Source organism: Cyprinus carpio, chromosome B7 (assembly GCF_018340385.1).
Source record: "Cyprinus carpio isolate SPL01 chromosome B7, ASM1834038v1, whole genome shotgun sequence".
In the NCBI taxonomy this organism is placed as follows: domain Eukaryota; kingdom Metazoa; phylum Chordata; class Actinopteri; order Cypriniformes; family Cyprinidae; genus Cyprinus; species Cyprinus carpio.
Genome location: NC_056603.1, coordinates 35,508,832 through 35,535,472, shown reverse-complemented (window position 1 = coordinate 35,535,472; position 26,641 = coordinate 35,508,832). Strand labels below are relative to the sequence as shown.

The following is a 26,641-nucleotide window of genomic DNA, read 5'->3' as shown; positions in this document are numbered from 1 at the left end:
AATGCAAATCAATTTCTAACCTTTATAGAATGTGTTTTTTCTGGATTTTTTTTGGTTGGTATTCTGTTTCTATACGTTAAAATAAACCTACCATAAAAATTACAGACCCTTCTTTTTTTTGACCCCCTGCTGAATTTGGGCAAACTTACAACTTCAGCAGGGGGTCAAATAAATATTTTTCCCACTGTATTAAACACATTGTAAAGATTTCAATTTTAGAGGATTTCAGTACTGTTCAAATTGTCTCATGAAATCACATGGTGAAAATGGACCTTGGTCCGAATGGTCTGAAAAATGGCTGAATTGTTTTGTCGAACATCACTGAAGTGTTACTGTTAATACTCCGGTTTCCAAAGAATGATCTGTTTGTCCACACCACCTGTGATGATAGTACTGCATTGTTCATTCATCCACATACAAGTGACTGCACCTGCATTAAAGATACACAGTCAGGTTAATACAAAGTGCTGTTCCAAAATCTGGAATGTTACCTACGAAGAGTTCTACATATAGTAAAACTATGTCAAAAATTGACTAAACAAAAATATTATGCATTTTGACTAAATTCTAAGCTACTATCCTTAATACAGAAAGAAAATGCCACTTTCCCCAAGCTATCCAAAATGGCAGATAATTAAGAGAAATGTTGAGATAGAGATTAGAAAAAAAAAAAAAAAAAAAAAGATAAAACTAGCCCAGTGTAATCAAAATGAACATACGATATTTAGTAAGTAAAATATGTATGTTTATGTATTTTTATTCAGAGTATCGCATTATTTGCTTAGCATTAAACTAATGTCCAACAACTGGAATTAGTTTTGAGTCAAAAATCTTGTACATCTCACATGAAGTGTGGGTGTGTGAGTTTCTGCCTATACAGAGCATTTAAAGGGATAGTTCACCCAAAACTGAAAATTCTGTCATTAATTACTCACCCTAATGTCGTTTCAAACCCATAAGACCTCCGTTCATCTTCAGAACACAAATTAAGATATTTTTGATGGAATCTGAGAGCTCTCTGACCCTCCATAGACAGCAAAGATATTACCACGATCAACCCACAGAAAGTAGCAAGGACATTGGTAAAATAGTCCATGTAACATCAGGAGTTCAACTATAATTTTACGAGGCTACGAGTATAGTTTTTGTGTGCAAAGAAAATAACAATAACAATGTAATCAACATAATCAGCGATGTTTATGTTCAGGATAAAGTGCACGCATGCTGAATGAAGATTTTATGGGTTTGGAACAACATGAGGTTGAATAATTAATGATAGAATTTTCATTTTTGCTTTTAAATGACTAAAGTCACTCAATTTCAGTTAGAATGCAGACTTAGGCCCCGTTTACACTAGTGCGTTTACGTTTTAAAGTGTGTTTTTTGTTTTAGAATGAAAGCGATCCTCGTCTACACTGGTGTTTCCGATGCGTTTCAGAAACGATCTCCGTCTACACTACACAACCTAACAAGCATGTCACGTGACCATTCATGCAGGTACAGCCATAGATATGAATAGGCAGATTCCCTATTATTTAGATCGCGTCTACGTGCTTGGAGTGATCGAATGGGGAATCTACATATACATCTATGGGTACAACAAAGCGCATGATGTTATTGTTTACACGGTCGTCAAGGATATGCAGAGCGAACGTGGGCAGCCACGCCATCGTTTTCAAAAGTGTCCGCTTAGGTCCATTTACACTGAAACGCAACCCCAGAGTTTTCAAACTTAAAATTTCAAAAGCGTTTTCAAAAGTCTACGTTTTCGAGGGTCAAAAGCGCCAGAGTAGTGTAAACAATAGGCGTACCGTAGCAAAAGTTATGTATTTTAAAACGAAAACACACTAGTGTAAACAGGGCCTTAAGCCTTGTTCACACCAACATCAGTGACAATGACAGTTGGTCAGACCAAGGGGGCATTTCCCAAAGGCAACTATGGTAACAAGTTCCGTTGTTACCAACAGAGTTCAACAGAAATTGCTACCATAGTCGACTATCGATGCTTTTGGGAAACGCACCCCTGGTCAGACTCACAAGTGTTTCTTTACCTGAGTGTGCAGGTATTTTGTGGATGACTTTACTGCTAAGGAGGTCCCATACACTGAGATCTCCTGACATCCCTCCAGACAACACAGTGTTTCCATCCCAGCAGAAACACCTAAAAGGAGGAAAGTAATCTTTGACTTAAAGGAAGCTGTGCATGTTGATATAATAGCTCCTTAACATGAAACACCGTGCAAAATAAATATTGTGTGTTCTTTTCACCTCTGTTCTTGCTCTGCATGTACAGTAGCGATGAGCATGCCTGTCTGCACATCTGTAACCACCAAACACGAGTCCTCCCCAACACTCAGTATATGTCTGCTGTCTGAACACAAAAACTAAATTATACAAAATTACACCTCCAAAAAATAAATAAATAAATAAATAAAAAAATTCAGAGATCTTGATCAATTTTCTTACATACATATGCATTACACACACTCACCAGGACTGAAAGCCACCTGATGAATCTTTCCAGAATGGCAGGTCAGTTGATTTAGTGGGAGAGGGCTGGCAATGTCCCAAAGAGTAAGTGTTCCTTCTTTAGTACCCGTTGCCAAAAGTGTGCCAGCTGGGCTGAGATCTAAAGTATTAACCTGTAAATATGTATTTACAATATATTTATTACATAAATGTTACATTTTTGACAAAATAATAAAAAGGCATTAGGACACCAATTGAACCAGTGCACTCATAAATGTACAACTGAACAGCTTTTGCATGTTCTTTAGTGAGAGAACATTATATATGCCACATTTTATATTTAAGACTTATTACAATTATTATTTTATATGTGATTAAGATTTAATAATTTATTACTTTAATAAAAAGAAGAATTTATCACTTATGTGTGTGTACAACACTACATTACTTACATTATTAAAAAGTTTAACTCTCCCAAAATTGTGGCATGGAAATCATTTAGACACTTTGTAAAAGATGGTGCGAAGACAAGCAAATAATAACTTTTTACATAATGAATATGTCAGGCTCAACCAATTAACTCTGTAATGTAAGGAAATATAATACTCAGTCCGAGCAGCAGAGTCCTTAGCCATCTTCAAGAATAGCTAAAAACACAAATCGTCCATCTTTATTTGACCCTCCAACTCTAGCACTTTCTATTCTAACTCTATTCTTAAAAAAATTACCCTTTTAGACTTGCACTCTATTCATTTACTAACTGATTGTTTTCTTTAAAAGAACTAACACTAGCTTCTCTAATCTTTTTGTATTTTATCTTTTTCTTTTTATTTATTATACAATTAGCAAAAGCAAAAAAGCCCTCTAGCTTGCTCTATCCTTTTTCTATTCCATCGGTTTTCTTTTTATTATATAATAAAAAAATTAAAAAAAACTTGCTACGTGTGCTGCGTTAAGCTAACTGAGACTTGTTATAGCACTTGCATATCATTGACTACGTTTACATGGACAACGGTAATCAAATTATTTACCTTATTCTTAATAAGACAATATTATGATTAAGATGTTTACATGAGTTGCTTTTAGAATATTCCTTTCATGTTCCTGTTTTACATGTTGTAGTACACAGATCGATTAATGGCACACGTCATTACATCACCACGTGACGCCATCTGATGTCCAACCCAGAATTTCAAGTCTAAACATAGTTTGTCTTCATTATGAAGCCATGTACAGTTCTGGGTGTTTCATTTTTTCATCTAGTGAAAGCTTCAAGTGCAGTTAATTATTTGTCATGCTATACGTGCAAACGGAAAATGTTGTTGAAGCCATCCTCTTTTGTTTGCCATCAAACGGTTGACCACTGCCATGTGTGTATCGCAAAATGCGGCGAAAAGTCCTACACGATGGTAATAATGTGACTAAGGTGTGTACATGTCTGTAACACACTTCAATAATGCGACTAAGGGATGCACGATAAATATCGGCACAATATTAATGTGCATCTCGTCAGTAAAGCCAGTTCTGTAATCAGCTGTAAATCTCTACATGTGCGTGCTTTCACGTGGAGCAGCATTTGCCGATATTTATTGTGCATCCCTAAATGCGACTAAAACAGGAATACTCCACATCTTAATTCGATTTGTTTACTTCGTGTATGACTTTAAGGTAATCCAAAATCTGTTTACATGGTAGAGTCTCAATTAATTAGTTAAATTAATGGCAATTGTATAGCAATAACTAACCAACACCTAACTACCTTTATTTAAGCAAAATACGCAATCCTGTAATGCAATATGCAATGATTTGGGGCAAGTATGATGTAGTTTAATGTACATGACTTCACCATAGGCTCAAAACTGATTAGTTTGCACATTTTTCAGTAAAAAGCTTGCCTTTCTGTAGCTTGAATAAAGTTATATAGAGAAATCTAATAATAGATTGCTTCCTATTCCAATTATTTTTTTGTTTTTTTTTTGTCATTGTTTAAACTCATCTATGGCACTTTGTTCACTTCTTAAAAATAACTTCTTGTACGTGCTTATTGTCAGCTATGTGACTGGCTTTAGTAAACAGAGCTGCTTAGATGTCTCTACTAAAATTTGTTGTACAATCTGGCATGAAAAATATCTGTTTATAGTAGGTTTATGAGACTTAACATTTAATATGAAAAACTAAAGAGACTAAACTTTTACACCTCAGTTCTGAAAGGTGACAAAAATGAATAATCAGCTGTTTGACACATTTGCCTATATTGCAGTTTTTTAAAGATTCCTCAGCACTAACCCCCGCCTCATGTTCAAATTCAGCAAGCAGGTCAAACTGAGTCCTTTTATTACTGGAGATGTCATCTGCTACACATTTCCAAATCTGTTGAAGTAAAACAGATAAAGTAGGACGTCAATTGAAACAGTGATTAACATAACAATTATTTGTTTTTAAAATATGTTTAATCATTTAAACTATATAAAAGGAAAGATAAATTATTTAGAATATGCCACTATAATTTTTTAAAGATGCCTTTAGGTTAAGTACAGATTTCATAAGTTCTATAAAATTCATAAAAAATGTCAAGATCCTACTGAAATCAGCAATTTTAATTTTATTTAATTTTATTTTTTTCTAGTTCACCAGAAAAAAATGTTAATAAAAGGTTTATTTGAAACATTTAGTACCAAGTAAACAAGGTGTCCTTGGTAACTGAACAGTACATTCAGATCTGCTCATAGAGTTAAAACTAAGATTTATCCTGCCCTAAATGTTTTGCAAGAAAGCAAACTTGGCTAGATTAATTTAGAAGACCTTCACAGTCGAATCCCAAGATGCTGTGTAAAGTTTGTCATCCCTCCAGCAAATATGACTAACTGCATCATCATGACCCATCAAAGTGTCTTGTCTTCTTCCATATGCTATTGAGTAAAAATATCTACAGGAAACAAGAAAGGGATCGAAGAGTAGGTGAACAGAAAAAAAGGGCAGAAGAGTGATAAAAAAAGAGAAAAATTTAGAAATGTATTAAATTGATTACATATTTGTATGGATATGATTGTGGTTGCTATATAAATACTTACACATTGTTGTCCCAAGAGGAGCACACAACAATCTTATCATCAGGCAGCATCAGACAGGAGGACAGTGCCTTGAGGGTAATTTGAGAAAAATGTTTTAGTTAGAGGTAATACAAGTTCTCTTTCATAGGTTCACTCAACACTTTTCTCTCCCTCTCGCCAGTTGAATTAGCACAAGAATATTTATGCCCTAGCCTGGAGGCACGCAATGCGATTTACTTCGGCCTAAAGAACATTTTGTACACCGTGGCATCCGACTCTGAGGATTTTGGGCCTGCTTCAGCCAAGGCTTTCCCGTCTAGCGGCAAGGAGTTGCGGCCCTCCGTGGTCCAATCAGAGCTTTTGGACGTGTTGGTGCGCGCCACAGAGAGGCTCTCTATTTATCGGTCCGACAAGCCCCACGAATTCCAGTCATCTAAACTCAATGAGCGGTTCCTGAGCTAACCGTTTTCAGTGATCGGCATCAGGAGATCTCCAGATCCTGGAAGCAGCCATTCTCCGCCCATCTTACTAACACGGCAGCCGCTGACTTCACCAACCTAGTGGGTTCTGTGGAGCAGGGCTATACCATCATCCCCGCGATCAAGGATACTCTAGCTATGCACCTCTCACCATCATCGGCTCCTTCCTGGATGTCCCGCCCCTCCTTCCGAATAAACCATGTAGGACGACTTCCACCCTTTTCAGAAAGGGCGGAAGTCTTATCAGAGGCAGTCAAAGAGCTCTGCAGAGCCACAGACTTGGCCCTGAGTGACACCAAGCACACCGCGCGTGCTATAGGGCACTCTATGGCGGGCTCGGTGGCTGCAAAGTGCCACCTGTGGCTTAATCTCACAGAGATCTGTGAGAAGGAGAAAGTTTTTCTCTTTGACACCCCCATCTCTCGGTCTGGGATATTTGGGGGGCAGTCAACTCTGTGGTTGACAGATTTCGAGCAGTCAAATTCCAGTCAGTAGCCCTCATTCAGTTTATGCGTGGGATGGGTAGTTGCCCAGGAAGGAGACCGCCAGTAGGAGCAGCGACCCGGGTCATCCCCCACCGCACACGGTCTGGAGAGCACGAGGCCACCCATTGCCCAACTGGTGACCTTGTGGCTTGCCGTGTCGAAGCAGAGAATTTCACACTGGTTTAGGGACGCTATTTCGCTGGCATACGAGGTGCGTGGTCTTTCTTCATGTCTCAGCTTTGGGCGTATTCCACCAGGGCTGTGGCTTCCTCTCAAGCTCTTTTTAGGGGAGTCCCCCTAGAGGATGTGTGTGTAGTTGCAGGATGGTCCTCTCCACACACTTTTTATCAGGTTCTAGAATTTGGATCTTGACATGGCTCCTGGTTCCTGGGTCTTGTCTGCTTGAACCAGCCAGGGATACTATCTGGTTCTTCATCGGGCCAGATACTGCAGCACTTTAGCTTGGCGTGGTTGGTATATCGTTCCAATTGCATCAGAGCAACGCACCGTTGAGTGAACTTATGAAAGAGATCATTTCAGGTTACTAGCATTACCCATGTTTCCCCGAGTAGGAAACGAGACGTTGCGTCTGCTGCCAAGCTCCTCACGCCGCTGACAAGAGATCTTTTTCGGCAGAGAAATCTGAGGAGGAGATGGCACATTTGCCCATATAAGGATGGCAATGCAAGAGCGTCGGGTGGCGCCCGCGCCATCTGCCAATGAATTGGCATGATTCTAAATGGGCTTCAGACAATCAGTATGCCTAGAGGGCGTTCCCCATTGCGTCAGAGTGATGCAGAATCTCGTTCCCTACTCAGAAAACATGGGTTACGCAAGTAGCCTGAGACAATTTCATTCTAACCTGGCCATGGTGTACAGTGACTACTCATAAAACATGGGTTACGCAAGTAGAATGAGAAAATATCTTGGCAATTGTGTAAAGTTTAAATGTGTTACACTTTAATAAGACCAAAAGTTTATACATAAAACAATTTTCAATTTTCCACTCGTTGGCAAATAAAACAACCTAATCAAACTAAATATGCGTCTTTTTTTCCCAGAGTAACACAAAAACAGTGTCTTCAGAAAGCTTGGTTTTTGTTGGACAAAAACACCATCTCCGAGTGGATGAAAATGAAAAAGAGAAAATTTATCCATATTAATGTCCATTAATTAATGTGGACAGAGCCTGAGACACTTCAGTTCATAGAGCTCTCTCTTAAAAAGTTGATGATCTGAGACACTTCAGTTCATAGAGCTCTCTCTTAAAAAGTTGATGATCTGAATCAGGTGTGTTAGACAGACATACAGTACAACATGTGCAGAGCAAAGATTCCTCACAAACAGGATTGAAAAGTGACCTTTATTGTATAATTTATTGATTGTATATTTTATTGTATATGCAATTAAATAGAGTGATTTTTTAGTTGAGGTTTATTTTAGGGCAAATAACTTTTTTTGCTACTGTGTTTAGTAAGATTTTTATGTTGGTTAAGGTGTTAGTTCTTTGCAGTCCGGCATTTACAGTGCATTAGATCGTGACAGTGGGTGTTTTCTTTCGAGTGGGTGTGTGCGTGCGGACGAGCGAGCGCGGGTTTGGCTAGATACTATAATATTTTTAATTTTTTTAATGTAAACTAACATCTTCAATGTGGAGTCTAAAATTTTATTTCTTTTATTAAATGTATATTTAAGTTTACATTACTTGTGACTAAACCATGTTCGAGAAGGACACACTTCTTTGCAGTTGATTTTTTTTCGTTTATTTATTTAATGTGTGGTGTATTTGACTAATTTAAGGTAATTTTTTGGTTATTCTTTCTTTGATTGGTGATCATTTATTTATTTAAGCTCTGAGGACCTCTAAGACTAAATATTCCTAACCTTGAGAAGTTGAGAAGATGGAATCCCCACTGAGGGCCACAGCAATGCCTGTTACTGCTCTACAAAACCAAAATAAAAGGGTCAAAAGTACATTTAAAAATCCAATATTAATCGTTGTTTTCAATCACGCAATTACAAAGATAAGCTACTTAACAGATACTCACTCTTTGTGTATTTTGTGGCAAGACTGCAATGCAAGTTTGTTCATGTTGCTCCAGGCCATTTTCTTACTCTCCTCAGTCAGGTCCTCAAATGACCATACTTGGAGACACTACACAAAACATTTATGTTAGTAGGATTTTAGCATCAAAAATTTACACAATTTACAAAGAAAATGAAACTTTAAAAGTTTAATTTGCATATTCATGGCTCCACATATAAGAGGTCAGGGTGAAGAGTTACATGCAAGCCATTCTAAGGCACGGAAAAATTATTCTCAAATGGATTTACAGGAATGCGATTTGAATAGGATTTCAAGCAACATATGAACGGATTTGCACAAAATTGTATTTCCTGTGATTTTTTGCCATTTGAACTTGCTAAATATGATCGGATTCAGACATGGACAAAAAAAAATCGATTTGGACTGACACTCTCAACAAAGCTTTAAACTACACTTTATTGCTGCTTATTTGGTTAATGTTAAACAACTTCTTTGATAAATCACTTGATACACCTACAGTACATCAGGTTGGCAAAGGTCACTGTTGCTTGTGTCACCAGAATTCACCAACTCTACATTGAAAATGAATGGAATCATGTTGCATAATTGCGCTGGAAACCATTGCAATGGAGCATGCTTACTGTGCACGCTGCTAGTACATACTTTAAAGGGGTGGTTGATTGCGATTTCACTTTTTTAATGTTAGTTAGTGTGTAATGTTGCTGTTTGAGCAATAACAATATCTGCAAAGTTACAAAGCTGAAAGTTCAATGCAAACGGAGATATCGTCTTTTAAAATCCTGGCAGTTTAATGCCTACAAAAATGGCTCGCAGGGACTACAACAAGTTACTTCCTGGGTTCGTGATGTAACAAACCCAGATAAACCCTGCCCTCTGGAAAAGGCAGCAAAGGGGGTGAAGCCATGAGGTGTACATAAAAAATATTCATATGTGTATCGCGATTCTAACAATTCTAAAGGACTCACAAGTTTCAAAATCAATGTTCTAAAGCAGCGGTTCTTAATACTGTTCTTCGTGTCCCCCTGCTCTGTACACGCTCTGCATCTCTCTCTCTCTCTCTCTCATTCAGCTCATCTCCAACAATGAACTGATCCAATTATACACTTATTTTCACATAGCTATGAGAACCATTAAACATGGACACGCATGCAGTTGCCATACTGTATTAAAGCTTTAATCAGCATAAAACGTATATTAAAGGGTAACATAAGCAGAAGCATTTACAAATAACAGCGTATCTAAAACTATGAGACAACAAACAAAAAACATAATCCTTCCATTAAAAGCTGTGCTTTCACAGGTTCTGCACGATCCTCTTCAATAATATCCTCTGCTTCTCAATCGGGCTCAAAATGATAAGCAATATTAATAACACCGTTGTTTACAATACTACTGGAGCACTTGCTGCTGAGGTGAGGGGCGGGATGTTTAGACGCACACTAGAGGCAGTTTAGCCAATCACAGCACACAGGGCTAGTTAACCAATCAGAGCCCATCGCCTATTTCTGAGGAAGGGGCTTCATAAAAACAGGAAATGATCAGCGCGTTTCTCAGAGAAGCGACAGAGCTGTGGAATAAAGGTAAATTATGTGAAAAATAATGTTTTTTTTTTACGAAGCATTAACACATGAGACTGCACCCCATAAACACAAACAAGCCTAGAAAAAACAGTGAACCACCGCTTTAAAGTGAAAACTGAACTAAAGCAAACACCATTAGTGCAGTACATGTGTGATTCTCTCGTACATGGTGAGAGCTCACTGCTGCTGAGGCTGGGGGTTGCTGACAGGTTGTGGAAGCGCGGAGTGATCCTCTGAGGATGAGGAGTGACAAAGAGTTGTCGTGGCGTTTGTCCAAACTCCAATATCTGAGTTAGCATGGCTATTTTCTGATCTGGGTCCTCAATACTGCAGAAACACAGACATACACACTGCCAAATGTACACTGACATATATAAAAAACATAAAAATTGGATCAAAAAGACATTCAGGCAATCAAATACAGTATGAGCTATTTAATTAGGGATACATTTTAATTTAATGAAGTTTACCTATCGCAGTCAACTCCTCCCTCATATGTAAATGGATGGAAAACTGTAATATAGTAAACGTCATTCGTTTTTATTCATAATAAAAAAAACATCAATAACACACTAATCCTTCATACTTTAAATTAGGGCTGCCCTTGATTAAGTATTTTTCTGGTCGACTAGTAGTCATTCATTTTAAGCATTAGTCAACTAATCGCATGTTTATTAATAAACCATTTAAAATATTTTAATGAGCCTTTAATTGCCTACATAGCCTAATAAGCGCTCAAGCATACGCATAAAGCTTGCCACAGCGCACGGGCAGAAGTAATGATTATGAATGAATCAGGGTAAAACAGTAACGAGGCTGCATTAACATTTTAATAATATGATAAACTCGTCCTTTCTTTGTTTTCGGTTTAATAGATGAACTCGGCAACACCGACTCGTCATCTCCGCAGTGGACGCAGCTGTTTGCATGTTTCATACGGATTACATAATCTGAAAATATTTGTTTTCCATTTGAATTAGTTCATTTGAAAGAAGACATTTCACTCTCTAAAGATATATTTTAATGTCTGTAAGGCAAAGATATACACGGAGTTTCGTGCTCAAGTTCAGAGAGACCAAGAGGGCAGAAAGCGCATCATGTTGCTTTCATTATTTTACAAAAGCGGTGTGTTTTTTTTTTTATTGTGAGTTCACATAAATAAATGTAGAGTCTTTACAGAATTGAAAGATGTATTACTCTTATCTGTATGACCAAAAATGACAAAATATTTTAGGAGCAAATGAGCGCACCGGGCGCCTCCATCTGCCCTGCTGTGAGCGCTGTTCAGCTTACACACTCCGCACAGACACTTGAACACCACACATTTCTTTAGGTTAACATTACATTAAGCGGCCATGTAAAGTTGCTAATACTTACATCGTTTTAGATTATAAGCCATATTTGTGGTGGATGAATGATGTTTGGATGTCATGCCCGATGTACTGTATTACCATAGACTAGCCGTTAACAATCTGTCACGAACTGCACCTGTGGATTTTTTTTTTCTGCGACTAAGCGACTAATAAGATTAATAAATTTTTGGTCGACCAAGCCTTTTCTGGTTGACTAATGATTAGTCGACTATTAGGGGGCAGCCCTACTTTAAACACTCTTTTATAACTGAATATTTGACTGATTCCAATATGCGTTTGTCTATTTTACCATTATGGGCAGCCACAGCTTCACTTCCCCTCTGTTTGTAGCCAAAAATCAGATCGATCCACTCGTGCAGGTGTTCAGACACATACTGACACTCCAGTGCTAAACGCATTTTCTCCAAGAAGTCATCTGGATCTGCATATGTACACAACACAGAGAAATGTGAATAAAATATAAGATGTGATTTCATACATAGAGCTCTAAAGCAGGATGGGTGGTGTTTATTTGCACATGGGACCTAAGTTTCATTCATCCCAAAATTGTCAAATAGTTTGAGCTATATAACTGGAGTCTTTACAAATGAGCCGAGTTGAATCAGGTGCATTTAATTAGGAAGACTAAAATGTGCAGTGTTGGGGGTTCTACAGGACCAGGATTAGAAACCACTAATTTAGAGGATGCAGCAAGTTAACGTAAACCGCTATAATGCAGGCCATCATTTCACCGCTCTCTTTAAAATGCCAAAAGTGGACTCAACTACAGTGCATTCCTAAATATAGTAGTGTTCATCATAAATATATTCAATGTTCATTTGATGCTACCAAGATCAATATAAAAAGTGACATGGTTAACTGTGGCAAACAGCTATGGCTGGGTTTAATGTATTAAATGTATTCCATAATGAGCTTAAGTAACATTAAAAGAAAGCAGATACACACACACTGACATGAACAATAATGATTTGCTATTTCAGCACATTTAGCACTGGGTGATTATCTTGATTATATAATATTACTTTCCAGCTACGAGATGACATTCTGTAGATATCTCAATAATCAACACTTTTCCAAATCAGAAGGACTATAATTTAAAAAAATATATATTTTTAGAGATAATGCAAGAACTACAAATATACTATACTAGATAAACAATATATTAGGCATGTTTTTCACTAGTTTAAATGAATATAATAATAAATGAAAAACATGCTCATCTTTGTAATACAATTTTATTTAATTATTTTTAACCATTCCTTGCAACTTTTTTTAAACTGAATTGTGGAAATTAATCAGACTTGACAATTTTGATACAAACCGATACACAGGCTGAACCAATGACTTTCAAAATACTTTCACTGTTGTTTAAAGCACAAGATAAGGACGTGAAATATCTCTCTTTTTTTATTTATTAAACTTAACTTGAAAAAAAAAAAACTTAAAAAAAAAGAAGAATGAGCACCTGAAGCCCAAGGAGGAAGTTCAACATTTTCAACTCTGCCTCCTCCCTGCCTCCTGCCCAGATTCAAACCTAGCAGATTCTTCAGAAAGCTGCTATCACTTCCATAGAATTCAGGAATCAGCTGTAAATACACAGATAAAAACACACCAAGTACTTTATTACATGACCTACAATTGGACCAGTTCACAAAAGTCAATTTTACCACACTAAATTATTATTATTATTATTTTTATTATTATTATTATTAAATCAGGTTTGCAATAAGATAGAAAGGCAGGAAGTTAAATTCGGAAAACTCACCTCTTTGAAATCTGTGCCTCCCTCTAAACAATTCTTCCACGTCTCACCAACACTGCATACACAAGTGCACATTAACGTAAGCAAATGTTTTGTTTTTTTTGTGTGTGTGTGTGTGTGTGCTTGTTTTCTGGTGTGTGCAAATACCTGTTGAACATTCTGTCTGCCTGATCAAATCGTCCATTCTGTAGGCAAAGCATGTGCTCTGGAGCTGCAGAAAGGCAAAAACATGTCATCGAACTCTGCAGCATACAAAAGCTATCACCAAATTGAAAAAATTCAGATCTATAGATTGCATGCTTTGTTCTGAAACACGGACATAAATTATTATAATGTTGGTTTCTCCTTCGTTTTGCTTTCACAAGGCAACATTTCAAAGCTACCAAAGTTTATGCAAGCCACATGTCAGTAAAACTGGCCAGAGCACACCTGTTTATGTTCCAGGACTCATAACCATCGAGATGGATTGTTTATATATTTATTTGTTTTAAGTGCCATATCAGCAACAATGGCTAAATTCATGGCAACATTAACAGTATATTAAGGTGGATTGACAAATTAGCTTGAATTTGCATGCTCAGATATAGACAATAGATGTCCTCATCTCTTGTATCAATTCCATCTAAATTGGTATACAAAGGTCATCCATTAAATAAATGAAACTCAAACTGTATTTAGAAAAAAAACTTCTTCCCGAATACTGTTGCCGAGTCATAAAGCTGAAATAAATCCTTACCAACTCTGACAAGGTAGAAAAGCACATATCCAGGTGATGAATAATGACTGCCATACATAAAATGAGGCTCAGGCATGTCTCTGTAGCGTTCCTGTAGCACACACACACAAGACACAAGAGATTTTTATATGATGATAAGGAACATCTGGATATTAAAAAGGCTGTCTGTGACTACTGGATTTCTCACCAGTAATCTCTCCAGTCTCTCTGTGTTCAAAGCTCCAATTGGTTTACTGAGATCTCGAAATGAAGCAGGATTCAGCAAATCTGAAAACAAGATATTTTTTAGCATGAGTGTGTGTGATGGGTGTTCTCAGGTGTGTGTCTGTGTTAGAGGGAGACTGACCCAGCTGGGTGCTGCTGTAGTCACTGATGACCCAGGGGAACACTGGATACTGGGATAGGTCATTCACACTGCGGTCTGCTAAATTGTTTAGATGAAGTAGGTACTGATAATTGGAGATGTGACCTCTTTGCCACTGCAGCATGTAGCTCTCCGCTGTGCACTCCGCTATATGGTTTTCTACATCACATACACACAGATCTTCAGTAAATACACTGCGTTTAAACTGGATTGTACATACTTACAAATTCATTCTGTTTTAGACCCTGCTGGAAAACCAAGATCTGTTTTTTGGAACATGGTTGTTATTAGCTGGTTTTACATGATTTTAAGGTCAGTCTGGTAGAACAGGTCCAACTTCTGCTCCTGGAGACCAACTTCATGCTCTTTTCAAGTCATACTTCCAAGTTAAATAACAGGAATTCTACTACAATTTCATAATTAAGAGGGGGATTTTATTTAACTCCCAACCTTCTGAGTTAGGGGTGTGTCAATTAAAGTCAATGAACGTTGACTGTACTCTTCAGTTTGTCAACATTTTATGCACTATTGATGAAGAAAAAACACTAATTGTTGGTTTAAAGTAATAGGCTTATGCGAGCAAACTACATTTAAAAAAATACATCTCAGAGGTTCAACCATAAAGGTGTTTTACTACCCAATGCTCAAATGATCTGCCTAAGTTAGACCTTTACATGCAGGATAATACGGTTATCCTTTATATTTAACCTTTATACACTGAGGATAATACTGACAGGGCTGGCTGTCACACTTTTTACTCAATCAAATATTTTAGATAGTTTAGATAGGTTTTTTTGGCTATTAAAAAAAAAAAAAAAAAAAAACACTAAATATTTTCACTGTTATTTCTCAGCAAAACAAAAAACAAAAAACAAAAAAAAAACAACAACAACAACAAAAAACACTATGGTGGGTTATTCTGCTGTTTACTGAAACTGATTTGTAAAACAAAACAGAATTCATGAAATAGCAAAAATGGAAAAGTTAACAAAAAACATCAAACCACCATTTTAATAAAATTACAAATAATTTTTTTTTTTGGATTAAAATGTGGTTTTATTATGTTCACCGCTGCGTTTACCCAACAACTATTTCAAAAATATGATAATTTTCTAATTTTATATATAAACACCACCACCACCCCTATATTTACAGAAATACAGCCCATGTGACAACCTCCCAGTAAACCCTTGATTAAAACACACACATAAAAATAAAGCCTACCAAGGAAAGTTGCAATGTAGTAGTAAAGCTCATCTCTTTCTTTAGTACTGTAGAACTTCAGGTAGATATCGGAGCACAGATCATTCTCTGTGCAGAACACCTCAAGACCTAACACACACAGTAAATACACATAAATTCACATATGAATGCATCTCTGCAATTTATATCTTTGTTTTTGTGTGTAAATACCATAACAGACACAAAACTGGAGAACAAATAAATAAATGAAGAATTTTAAACAAACACTCACCAAAGGCCTCAACCCATGTCTCCGTTTGTAGATGCGTCTTACACTATGTAACCCAATCTGCACCACTGAATCCTTTTAGAAATACAGAAACACATAAGAACTGCAGTGAATGAACTGCACAGTTGATAAAAAGATTTATGCCAAAGAAAGCATGGATTGCACAAAAACTCACAGGATAGCTGTTCATAGGCTGGAAGTAAAGATTGCAATCCGTGATGCAAACGTGACCAGCGTTTGTCACCAAAGGCGAAACCATTTCTGCCACACACTCCATGTGTGGGTTTTCTGTTACATGCTGAAAACTGCACACACAAACATTATAATTAATCCATCTTTCTACTAGACCACAATTTTGAAATAACAGCGGTTTGGGGTCTGTTAACTCTCTGAATACTGCAACCTAATAATATTGGAAAGACATATACTACATATATGACAAAATACTAAAATTTTTATTTTTTGGGTTGTGGCCGCATCGGAGCTGTAAGGCGGGTTTATACTCACTTTTGATCAAATTAATGCATCCTTGAGAATGAAAGTACAATTTTTTCTTGCTTTCTTTCTTTCAAAAACAACAACAACTCTCTTACTAATCCCAAACTTTTGATTGGTAGTGTATGTACTGCTTATGTACTACTTTTGTATGCAGTGTGAACTCTGAGATCATCAACACCTGAATGAACGAACGACTGAACGACTGAATGAATATGATACTTGTTGGTTCTTACCTGTTTTTATCAAAACATGTTCTTGCTAACCTGGACTGCAGTATAGCTGCAACTCAGCAGAAAAAAAAGAGATCAAACACAGATCATTTATAAATATTCAAAAAGGGAAGCAAATTATTATTAATGGAAATTTGTTTCATTTTACTGACCATTGCTGTCTGGTCACCCAGCTTATCCAGACAGGATGCTCTGTGTAACTGCAAAAATTGCCAAATTAATTAAACAAACAAGATGATAGACCCAATGAAAAGTAGAAATCTCAATGAATAGAAAAAAAGGAGGGGTGCAAACCTGTAATAAGATCTGAACAATATCCTCTGTTTTTCCTGGCACCTCCAATTGGAATGTGACCTTTTTCTCTCCCTAACATGCAATCAATCAATCAATACATAAACAAATGAATAAATATTATGTCTTGAAATTTGCTGAAACTCTAATAAACAACAGATGAAAATATCAACGTTTTAAATATTTGTTCCCCACCCACTTTTCATCTATCTTGGACAGAGACAGAAAAAATTAACTCACCCTTTCATATTTATATGGAGCAACCATATTTTCTTCTTTAATTAGATAGATCTGAGAAAAAAAGAAAAAAAACCCCCTGAAAGATAAGACTACAGATATAAAAGAATTAAGAGGAACTGTGAGGCACACTCACCTGCTTGGTTTCTATAAGAATACAGGCAGGTTTACTTCTGCAAACACACATAAAAATAAATTGAAAAAGAAAATAATGAAAATTATATCAATGCAAAATTGCACTAATCCCGATTACATCAAACAAAACAAATTATTTTTATGAACAGTGATCATCAGTATTACTCTGTAAACGGGTTGTGGCCCCTCTCCTCCACTGCTCCTATTCCTTTGCAGTCTTTCAGAAGAATCTGCAAGAAATACATTTTCTTATTGTAGAACAAGAAAAACAGCAACTAAGCTTAGTGATAATATGAAGATAATACCTTTAAAATAGGCTTAACAGCATCGTCGGGTTCAAAAATGATTGATTTGGAACAGATTTTTAGCGAGCCACTAGTTCGTCTGTGTATAAAAAGAGATATCAAAAAGAGTTATAAAAAGTCATCAAAGACTATATTTGTTTAGTGACAAATGCTGAATCATACAGAGGAGGGGAAGAATTTCAGCAAACAATGAAACAGCTTTGTGTATTCTCAACACAAAATTATTGTAATGGTTCAGAAGATCTATAATGTACCATAAAAGTTATGTCATACTACATACTATGATGCTTTCTATCTTTTCCAGAACAAGTCAAGTCTTCCATGGGAGAAAAAAAAGCACCTCAGACAATCCACTTTCGTTTTCCGTGGAGAGATAAGTCATGTAAAGACAAAACGAGGATGAGTAAATGATGACAAAAGTTCAATTTTTGTTTGAGCTATTCTTATACACTAAGGTGTGAACTGGGGGGGGGGGGGTCAGTGAATTAGGAAATATGCCTTCACATATAAGGGTTCAAGGAATCATAAATAAAAACACAACCTGCTATACACCCAATTTCTTATTGTTTCAAAAATGAACATGATGCCAGAGAATGACATTCAGTCTCTTGTATGTTGTGTCAGTGTTTTGGCCGATGTGTGCCCGTGACACTATGGAGTGTGAACATGAGTGTAGGTAAACACTCTGCAACAGCTCCGGCACTCTGACGTGCGATGTGTCCATATACCTCGTCTCATTTAGTTCATTCCTTGCTGGTATTGTGCACTTAACTGCCATGCACTGAATAGGGATCAGTAAATGAGTGAACAAGTAAACGATTTCAAACAAACCAACAGACTCAACAAGAATCGATTCCTGTCTTACAATTGACTCTGGCACAAGGGCTATTTAAAGTCAAGGAATCAACCTTTTTGGAGTTGGCTTCCCATCACTAGACAAACATACATCCAAGCAATTCAGTGTCATATTCTGAAAACATCTTGCATTTCCCAAATACATTATTCAAGATCAGTTATTCAGTTAGTTAGCTCACCTGTTTGCCTCCGGACCTCTGGCAGTCAGATTATATGCAGTGTGCTGTTCAAAATAATGTTCCTCCAGATCCAGCAACAGCAGCGAAAATCTGCACATAAGCATAAACAAATGGCAAATGTTTAAAATGTTTTTTCTCCATTCTCCAAAGTGATACATTTCTAAAGGAATGAGAAGGTTCCTTTATCAAAAACCCCACTTCTTGTATTTCAATGTGAGTTTTAAAAATGTTAAAGGTTTACTTTAAATAATCTTTTGCTGTTTTGCAGGTGTCTTATGATGTCGTTGGACATCTATCCTGTATTACTGGCAACTGTGTTTTAAGATCTATTTTTTGTATTTTTTATGTTATGTTGGAATCCTATGAAATAAATTCTCATTCGGTGTCTTTAAAAGAATGGTTCGACCATCATTTCCTCAACCTCATCCCGTCCCAGATGTAAGAGATACATTCTTTAGACGAACATAAACAAATATTGTTAGAAAAAAAAAAAAAAAAAAAAAACTTTCCATCTCTGTGAGTCCATATAATGCAAGAGAATAGCTGCCCAAAAGTTTATAAATGCTTCATAAACAAAATGATCCCAATGGTAACCCATACAAAGCCAGAGGATAAAGCGAAACAACAGGTGTGTGAGAAAAATATTAATATTTTAATAAACCATCACTTCTGGCTAACTAATTCTCTAAATGATGAGAGCATTTTCGATTTTGAGTAAAGTATCCCTCTGGTTTCAAATTATAATTAAAAATTAATAGTTTGTTTCAATGTACACTCAGTAAAGGTCTGTTCACACCAAGGACGATAATGAGATAAGATGTTAACGTTTTTAATTAAAGATTACTAAGGCACTTCTTTTTTTTTTTAAATAATGATGCAAGAGCTAAATAAATTATAATAAATGCTGCAACATTCTATAAATAAATAAAAATCGTCCTTTTTTAATTTTACAGGGACTTTAAGTAAAGTGCCCTGGACACTGCCTGAAGGAACTAAACAAATTAATAAATATAAATATAAGTCTGTATGACACAGCTGGTCATGTGACATAACAGTCCTCATATCATGTGAGTGCAATCAGAATTTTTGTAAACTGCAAAAAATGAGACTTCATTTCGACAATAGGTGTAAACAAAAACGTATTGCGATCACAATGAGAATGTGAGTCTTAACATTACAGCAATAATTGGATTATTCACAGGCTTGAAACAAACAAGGGACCGGTGTTGTGCCCACCGCTCTGTCTCCCTATACAAATCATCCGATGCTAGGAAAATGTTATTTAAAGTCAAAATAATAGTATTAACAAGAAAAGATTAAACTTGCATGTATACTCCAACATAAACGCTAAGCGTAACAACACATGTGTGTGATGTGTTTACTGGCCTATGAGGAGGAGGATCCAGCGAGCTAAAGTGACACAAAAGGCCTCAAGTCAGAGTCCTACTGGACGGACCTGAGAGAAAACACCCTCCTGATCCGTCTGAGATGCTGGTATAAACAAAGTGTCAATTAAAATATGAAAGCACAATACCGTTCTTTGCTGCGATCCTTCTTCGTAATGAAAGCCATGAGGGATCAGTGCCTGCAGATATGTAAACACGGAAGTCCTCTGAAACGGAAGAACCGGTTGATCGCGTCTCATGCTTGCGTTCACACTGGCGTTAATATCTCTGTCATGCTGCCGTGGAGAAATAAATAACAATATACGTTTTTAGAATTTGTGTGTTTATCTATTCATAACATTCTGTTGACGGGACCAAATGTAAAATTCTACTTATAAAAACTTATTTCGGTCCTTCAGTATGAGGCTGAGCCACGTGACCTGCTGTCTTTTATTAATGGAACCTTGCCAGGACAAAACATAGCCTAACAGAAAAAGATAAAGAAAGAAAAAAAAAAACCCTTTAAAAATTTGACCGGAAATAAAGACATCCTGGTATATAGCCTAGTACCTTTAAGCAAATATATAAATAAATAAACACCCCGTAGTGGTTCTAAAATTCCTGTAAACCTGTAAAAAAAAACAAAAAAAAAAAATCCTTTTCATTCTGAACTACATATAGAAAATATATTTATTTTTATTATATAAAAAAGATGGACGACGCACTGCTATTTCCTTCCACTGTAGAAAAAATTTGGCCAAATGAATTAGCAATATTACTTATGAATTTGAACCTACTTCACAGATGTTAAAAAGTATGTGTAGACCCAAGTATGTTCTATATCAGGGGTCTCCAACCCCGCTCCTGGAGAGCTATACAGTACAGCAGATTTCAGCTCCGACTCCATCAAACACACCTGAACCAGCTATTCAAGATGTCCAGGGTTACTTGACAATTACAGACATGTGTGTTGGAGAAACGGTTGGAACTGAAGTCTGCAGGACGGTAGCTCTCAAGGAGCAGGGATGGAGATCCCTGTTCTATATAGTATGAATATGGGTACCCACTGGGTAGTATGAATGAAATTCTGACATACAACATTCGCCATGCTGTTACTGTCACCTGACCTACCTGCGTCAGTTGCATTGCTGCACTGCCATTTATAAATTCTCTCTTGTGGCTTCATGGGAGAACACTATTTTTTGCACATAGTATTCTTTTGGCATACTGATTTTAGCATGTTATTAGCATATAACAGTAGAAATTGTGAGGTGGAGTCACAATAAGTCCCACCCAGACTCAATCACAGGTGCGCAATAATGACGCCACACACCGTTTTATAGCAACAAATAACTAGCTGAAACCAAACTTATTTCCAGTGCTTGGGTAGATTACATACAAATTGAAGTCTACAGATTACAAATTACATGGTTAACTTACACTCTTAACACAAATTAACATCTAAATATGAAGGAATATGTATTTGTATTGAATTTCACAGGTGTTTTATCCATATTTTAATTTGCGCAGTGCATTGTGGGGGTAAGAACCAAAAGGTGCAAGAGGCAGGGGCCGGACCAGTTTGTTCTGTGTCCCAGATGCACTGGTCGCTTTTTAAGCACAAAACTTTGAATGCAGCTCCCACATGGAATTAGATTGTTGAGCAACCGTTGTTGTTAGTTGGTGCATTATATGGTTAAAACGTTGTAGCAAACAAACAAATCACAGAAGTCTGACAGATGATCCTGGAAGAAAGGTATGAAATTAGATATGAGTGGGTTAATATAAATTTAAGACATGGTTGGAAACAGGATGCTAATATGTGGGATTTTAATGAATACAGAACATTATGCTATGATTTTGAATGATTTTTAGCCTGTGGGTCCACCCCTAAAACATCACTGCAGTTGCAAATGATTGTTTAAATATATTTCTAAGACATGGATAAAACAAATGTGTGTGTGTCTTCCAGCAGGGTTGCATACTCTCAGTGCTGGGTTCCATCAGGAAGGCCCTCTGGCACAAAACCTGTGCCAGATGGCAGCGCAGATAGTTCTTCTGTGATAAACCCCAATGTCAGGTACACGATTTTAGGCCTGATTTTCACTTGCCAACATTTATTTATTTATTTTTTTTTGCAGATTGCAGGCCAAAGCTCGAAATCTGAGTCTAATGCTCGCTCACATGAGTGATGATCACATAGTGTGAATTACCAAAGAGAGAAGCGTCGATGCCAAATAAATTTATATGCTGTTTGCAAGCCAGAGACTTGCAGTATAAAATGTGTTTTGACTGGAAATGACATTGGCAATGACTTACAAAAAAATATGATATGAAAAATAACTCTGTTTTCAAAATTAATTAAATATAAGATACAGTTATTTAAGTAGGGAGTTGTAGGGGACATAGTTTTGTGTACGTAAATGTATGTATAGGATGCAAAACATATCATCCAACTGACTATGCCAACAAATAAACAGGTTGGTGCTTGTAATGTTTCCACAAAACAAGCAAATTGACTATTTTGTTTACTCATGTTGGTGCTGTCACAACTGGTCAAGGCAGATTCAAACAAGCAGGTGAGTTTAAGGCAACTGAGGAGAAGCTTCCAACATAGGAGAGTCAAAACTGAAGTGAGGGAGGTCGGTGGCAAAGTCCACCCCCAGGTGGTACCAGGGCCGGCGAGGGATGGGTAATGGGACCACTTTACTCTCAGGCAGACGTCATAGTGGATATGGCACAGACCAAACAACCCTTGACGTATCGGGTGACATGTTGGGCCACCAGTAGCGGTTCTGGAGGAGCGAGAGGGTTCGGTGGTTGCCTGGGTGCCCGGATCCCAGAGAGCAGGTTCCGTGAAAGTGGCGGCATGGATTTGGTCATTGAGTGCCCACTGGATGGGAGCCTGCAAGTTTTTGTGGTCTGTGATCACCTCAAATGAATGTTGGGCACCCTCTAACCAATGCTGCCACTCCTCCAGGGCGAGCTTGATGGACAGCAACTCCAGATTCCCCATGTCGTAGCTCTGCTCCACCGGGGATAGTTTCCGAAGGCAGACTTGAGCTGGAGGAAGGCCTGGTGTGCCTCTGGGGTCCAGGTGAGGGTTTTGGCCTTCTGTTGGAGGAGAGAGGTGAGTGGTGCCACCTTCTGGCTGTATTGGGTGATAAAGCGGCGGTAGAAATTTGCAAACCCCAGGAACCTCTGCATCTCTTTGACCGTTGTGGGTTGTGGCCAGTTCTGAACCGCATCCACCTTCCTCTGGTCCATTTGTATTCCTGCAGGGGTGACGATGTAGCCCAGGAAGTGAATGGTGGATTTGTGGAATTCACATTTCTCAGCTTTTAAATACAGGTGATGTTGGCGGAGACGCTGGAGTACCCGGGTGACATGGTCACGGTGTTCTTCAAGATTGGGTGAGTATATCAGATTTAGAGGAGGACGAACTGGCTGGAACCTTGCTGAACACGTCCTGGAACGCCTGATACTCAGGAGAAATAGGAGTGACATGCGGTGAGTCTGGGATGGAGAGGTTGGTTCGGACTGAGATCAGAACAGGCAGATCCTTTAAACATTCCAGCTTACACACCACACTCCACCTGAGGATTTTACTGGACATCCAGGCGATAGTGGGTTGATGTTTAGAGAGCCAAGGGCATCACAGGACGATGTTCATGACAGCTTCCTCCAGCACCAGTAGTGAGATCCATTCGGTGTAGAAGCACCCAATATGTAGACCGACCTCTGGCGTGCGGTGCCGAACCGGTCCCTTGCCCAGCAGCTTTCCTTGGACAGTGGTGATCTGGTAAGTGGTGTCATTTTTGCAACGGGGAATTTTGAATCCAGCAAGGCTGTGGGAGGGGATGAGCATTTTGACTGGAAAGGATTGGTTTTGATACATTAGTAGTGCATCTATATGAGGCATCATGCAAGATACATCTGGAGTGATCTGGATAGTACACACCGCTGGGCGTGGGGGACGAATGGGGCAGGTGCGCAGCTGGTGCTAGTTGAATCCACAGTAGAGACAGAGGCCATGGGTGAGTCGATGGGACCGTTCCGTGGAGGATAGGTGGTAATTATCCGTGATCATGGGCTCTGGAGCTGGAGGTGAGAGGCTGGGTGAGGCAGCAGCAGCTGGTATGGATTCCATATGGCAAGACGTTAGGTTCTGAGAGATGTGTGTTGCCTTTTGGAGGAAGCTTTCGAGCCCCACGGTATCCTCGTAGATGGACATCTGTTGACGTAAGAGGGGGTTCAGGCCTCAACAGAAGGTCGAGAGCAGAGCAGCCTCATTCCAGTCGCTGCTGATGGCAAGGGTGCGGAAGCATGCGTGTATTCTTGGATAGATAAATCCACTTGCCGCAATTGGAAAAGCTCCTCATGTACTGTGATCTCCGTGGTTGACTGGCCAAATACCTCCCAGAAGTGTTGAACAAAGCTATCCAGCGAGTGAACCCCAGAGCTCTGTGAATTCCACAAGGTTTCGGTCCACTGCAAGGCTCTTCCGGATAGCAACGAAATGAATGCCACCTTCACCCATTCAGTCACAAACAGTTCAAGTTCAGTTTATTTATAAAGCACAAATAAAAACGGCCACAGGCCGACCAAAGTGCTGTACAAGTTAGGAAAAATAAGAGATTAAGTATTCTAAAGTCAGCAAAACAGTTTAAAACAAAACACTTATAAAGTACACAAATAGTAGCAAAACAATTTATGATAGAACACTCTTATGAGCTAAAAGCAACAGAGAATAGATAAGTTTTGAGACATGATTTGAACTCAGACAAAGTGGAGGCAGATCTAATATGGAGTGGGAGCTTGTTCCACAGTGTTGGGCCAGCCACTTCAAAGGCTCGGTTACCCCTCGATTTTAGCCGGGTTGTGGGAATCTGAAGGAGGAGCTTATCTTTGGATCTAAGGCCTCTAGTGGGGAGGTAGGGATGAAGTAGATCGGACAAATAAGAAGGTGCTAAATCATTTAATGATTTAAAAACCAATAATACAATTTTGAAATCAATTCTAAAATTAATCGGAAGCCAGTGAAGGGATCTTAAGAGGGGGGTAGCATGATCAAATTTCCTCTTCCCCTTCAGGAATCTCGCCGCTGCGTTTTGAACGACCTGTAGGCGTGCCGTTTGGGACTTAGATATACCAAAGTATAGGGAATTGCAATAGTCCAGGTGAGAGGTAATAAGAGCATGGATAGCAGTCTCCATGGAGTGCTTAGGGAGAAAAGATTTGATTTTTGTTAAAGAGCGAAGAGAGAAGAAGCTGGACCCAATGACTGCGCTTATCTGCTTGTCAAATTTGAGGCACCTATCTACCATCACACCTAGATTCCGTACTTGGGGAGAGAAGAACTGATTTAGAGATTCAAGGTCAAGGTAATTATTAGGCCTGGATTCTGAGGAGTTAAAAACAATGACTTCTGTTTTGTCTGAGTTCAGAAAAAGAAAATTATTGGCAAGCCAAGCTTTCACATCCTCAAGACATGCTGTTAAGTTGCCTAGAGAACTGTTATTTTTCCTAGACACAGGCATATAGATTTGCATATCATCAGCATAGCAGTGAAATGAAACATTATGTTTTCCTAAAAATGGAACCCAAAGGGAGAAGATAAAGAGAAAAAAGGACAGGAGCTAAAACAGAGCCTTGTGGCACACCACAGGAAAGATTGCTAGGAGAAGAGAAATTTCCTATTTTTACTGAGAAAAATCTATTGGTAAGAAAAGATTTAAACCAGCTTAAAACAGCCCCCCCTAACCCAACGCAGTGTTCCAGCCGAGAGATAAGAATTGAGTGATCGACAGTATCAAAAGCAGAGGACAGGTCTAACATTACTAAAATGACAGAGTCCCCCGAATCTGTTGCCATATAAATATCATTGAGAACTTTTACAAGAGCGGTTTCTGTGCTGTGCAGTGATTTAAACCCAGACTGGAACTTCTCAAGAACCTGATTATCAGTCAGGAAGGTCTGGAGCTGTAAAAACACAATTTTTTCCAGTATCTTAGAAATAAATGGCAAAATGGAAATCGGACGAAAATTAGATAAAATAGAAACATCAAGTGAGGGTTTCTATAAAACAGGTGTAACCGTGGCAATTATTTTTCATGAAATACTAAATGCAACAGCTAACTTGTTTGTTGCTGTCTGTCTATACGGTGTAAATGAGGTTCAATATACCAGAGAGTCTTTTGCAAATTCCAAACAGGACTCCATGGGTCTTCCACTCCACTTCCACTTCCACTTCCTCTCTCACCAACAGAGACAGGTGGGGTTGCAACTCGAAATTGAGGGAACATTACAACAAAAACCAGAGAAGTTTGCTGGCCAAGCCATGGGACAGGCTGGTGATATGGTGGTGACAATCGGCGGGAGGTGTGATTCAGATGAGGAGGTGCTCCGAGTCTTTGCTGAGTATACTGTTAGGGGCTGGTCTTCTGTCACTACTGGTCAGGGAGGCAAACAGGCAGATTCTAACATGCAGGTCAGTTTATTAAGGCAACTGAGGAGAAACTTCCAACATAGGAGAGTCAAAACTTCTGATCAATGGAAGCAGAGAAAACAGTCTTATCTGAGCTGAAACTTATAGTCCTTCAATAGATAGCTGGGGATTCCAGGATAGACAGGCTGAGAGGTAGGCAAGGGATCCGCTTGAGAAGCTTGTAACCTTGAGACCAGCCAAC

General features: G+C 38.2%; 1 protein-coding gene across 1 annotated transcript; it reads right to left on the bottom strand.

Moving 5' to 3' along the window:
* nsmaf (neutral sphingomyelinase (N-SMase) activation associated factor) lies at positions 1-26,641 on the bottom strand. The gene is given in 33 exon segments (XM_042728439.1): positions 1-430; positions 2,052-2,161; positions 2,269-2,371; positions 2,492-2,642; positions 4,756-4,839; positions 5,272-5,395; positions 5,541-5,608; positions 8,201-8,265; positions 8,368-8,426; positions 8,532-8,624; positions 8,626-8,638; positions 10,298-10,458; positions 10,602-10,644; positions 11,794-11,925; positions 12,970-13,090; positions 13,270-13,321; positions 13,414-13,477; positions 14,003-14,093; positions 14,190-14,269; positions 14,349-14,525; positions 15,591-15,699; positions 15,841-15,912; positions 16,013-16,142; positions 16,569-16,621; positions 16,718-16,765; positions 16,860-16,931; positions 17,097-17,147; positions 17,230-17,266; positions 17,394-17,458; positions 17,534-17,612; positions 18,568-18,657; positions 20,102-20,248; positions 26,139-26,641. Coding segments are annotated over 32 exon segments (2,730 nt in total). The 5' UTR covers positions 20,140-20,248; positions 26,139-26,641; the 3' UTR covers positions 1-335.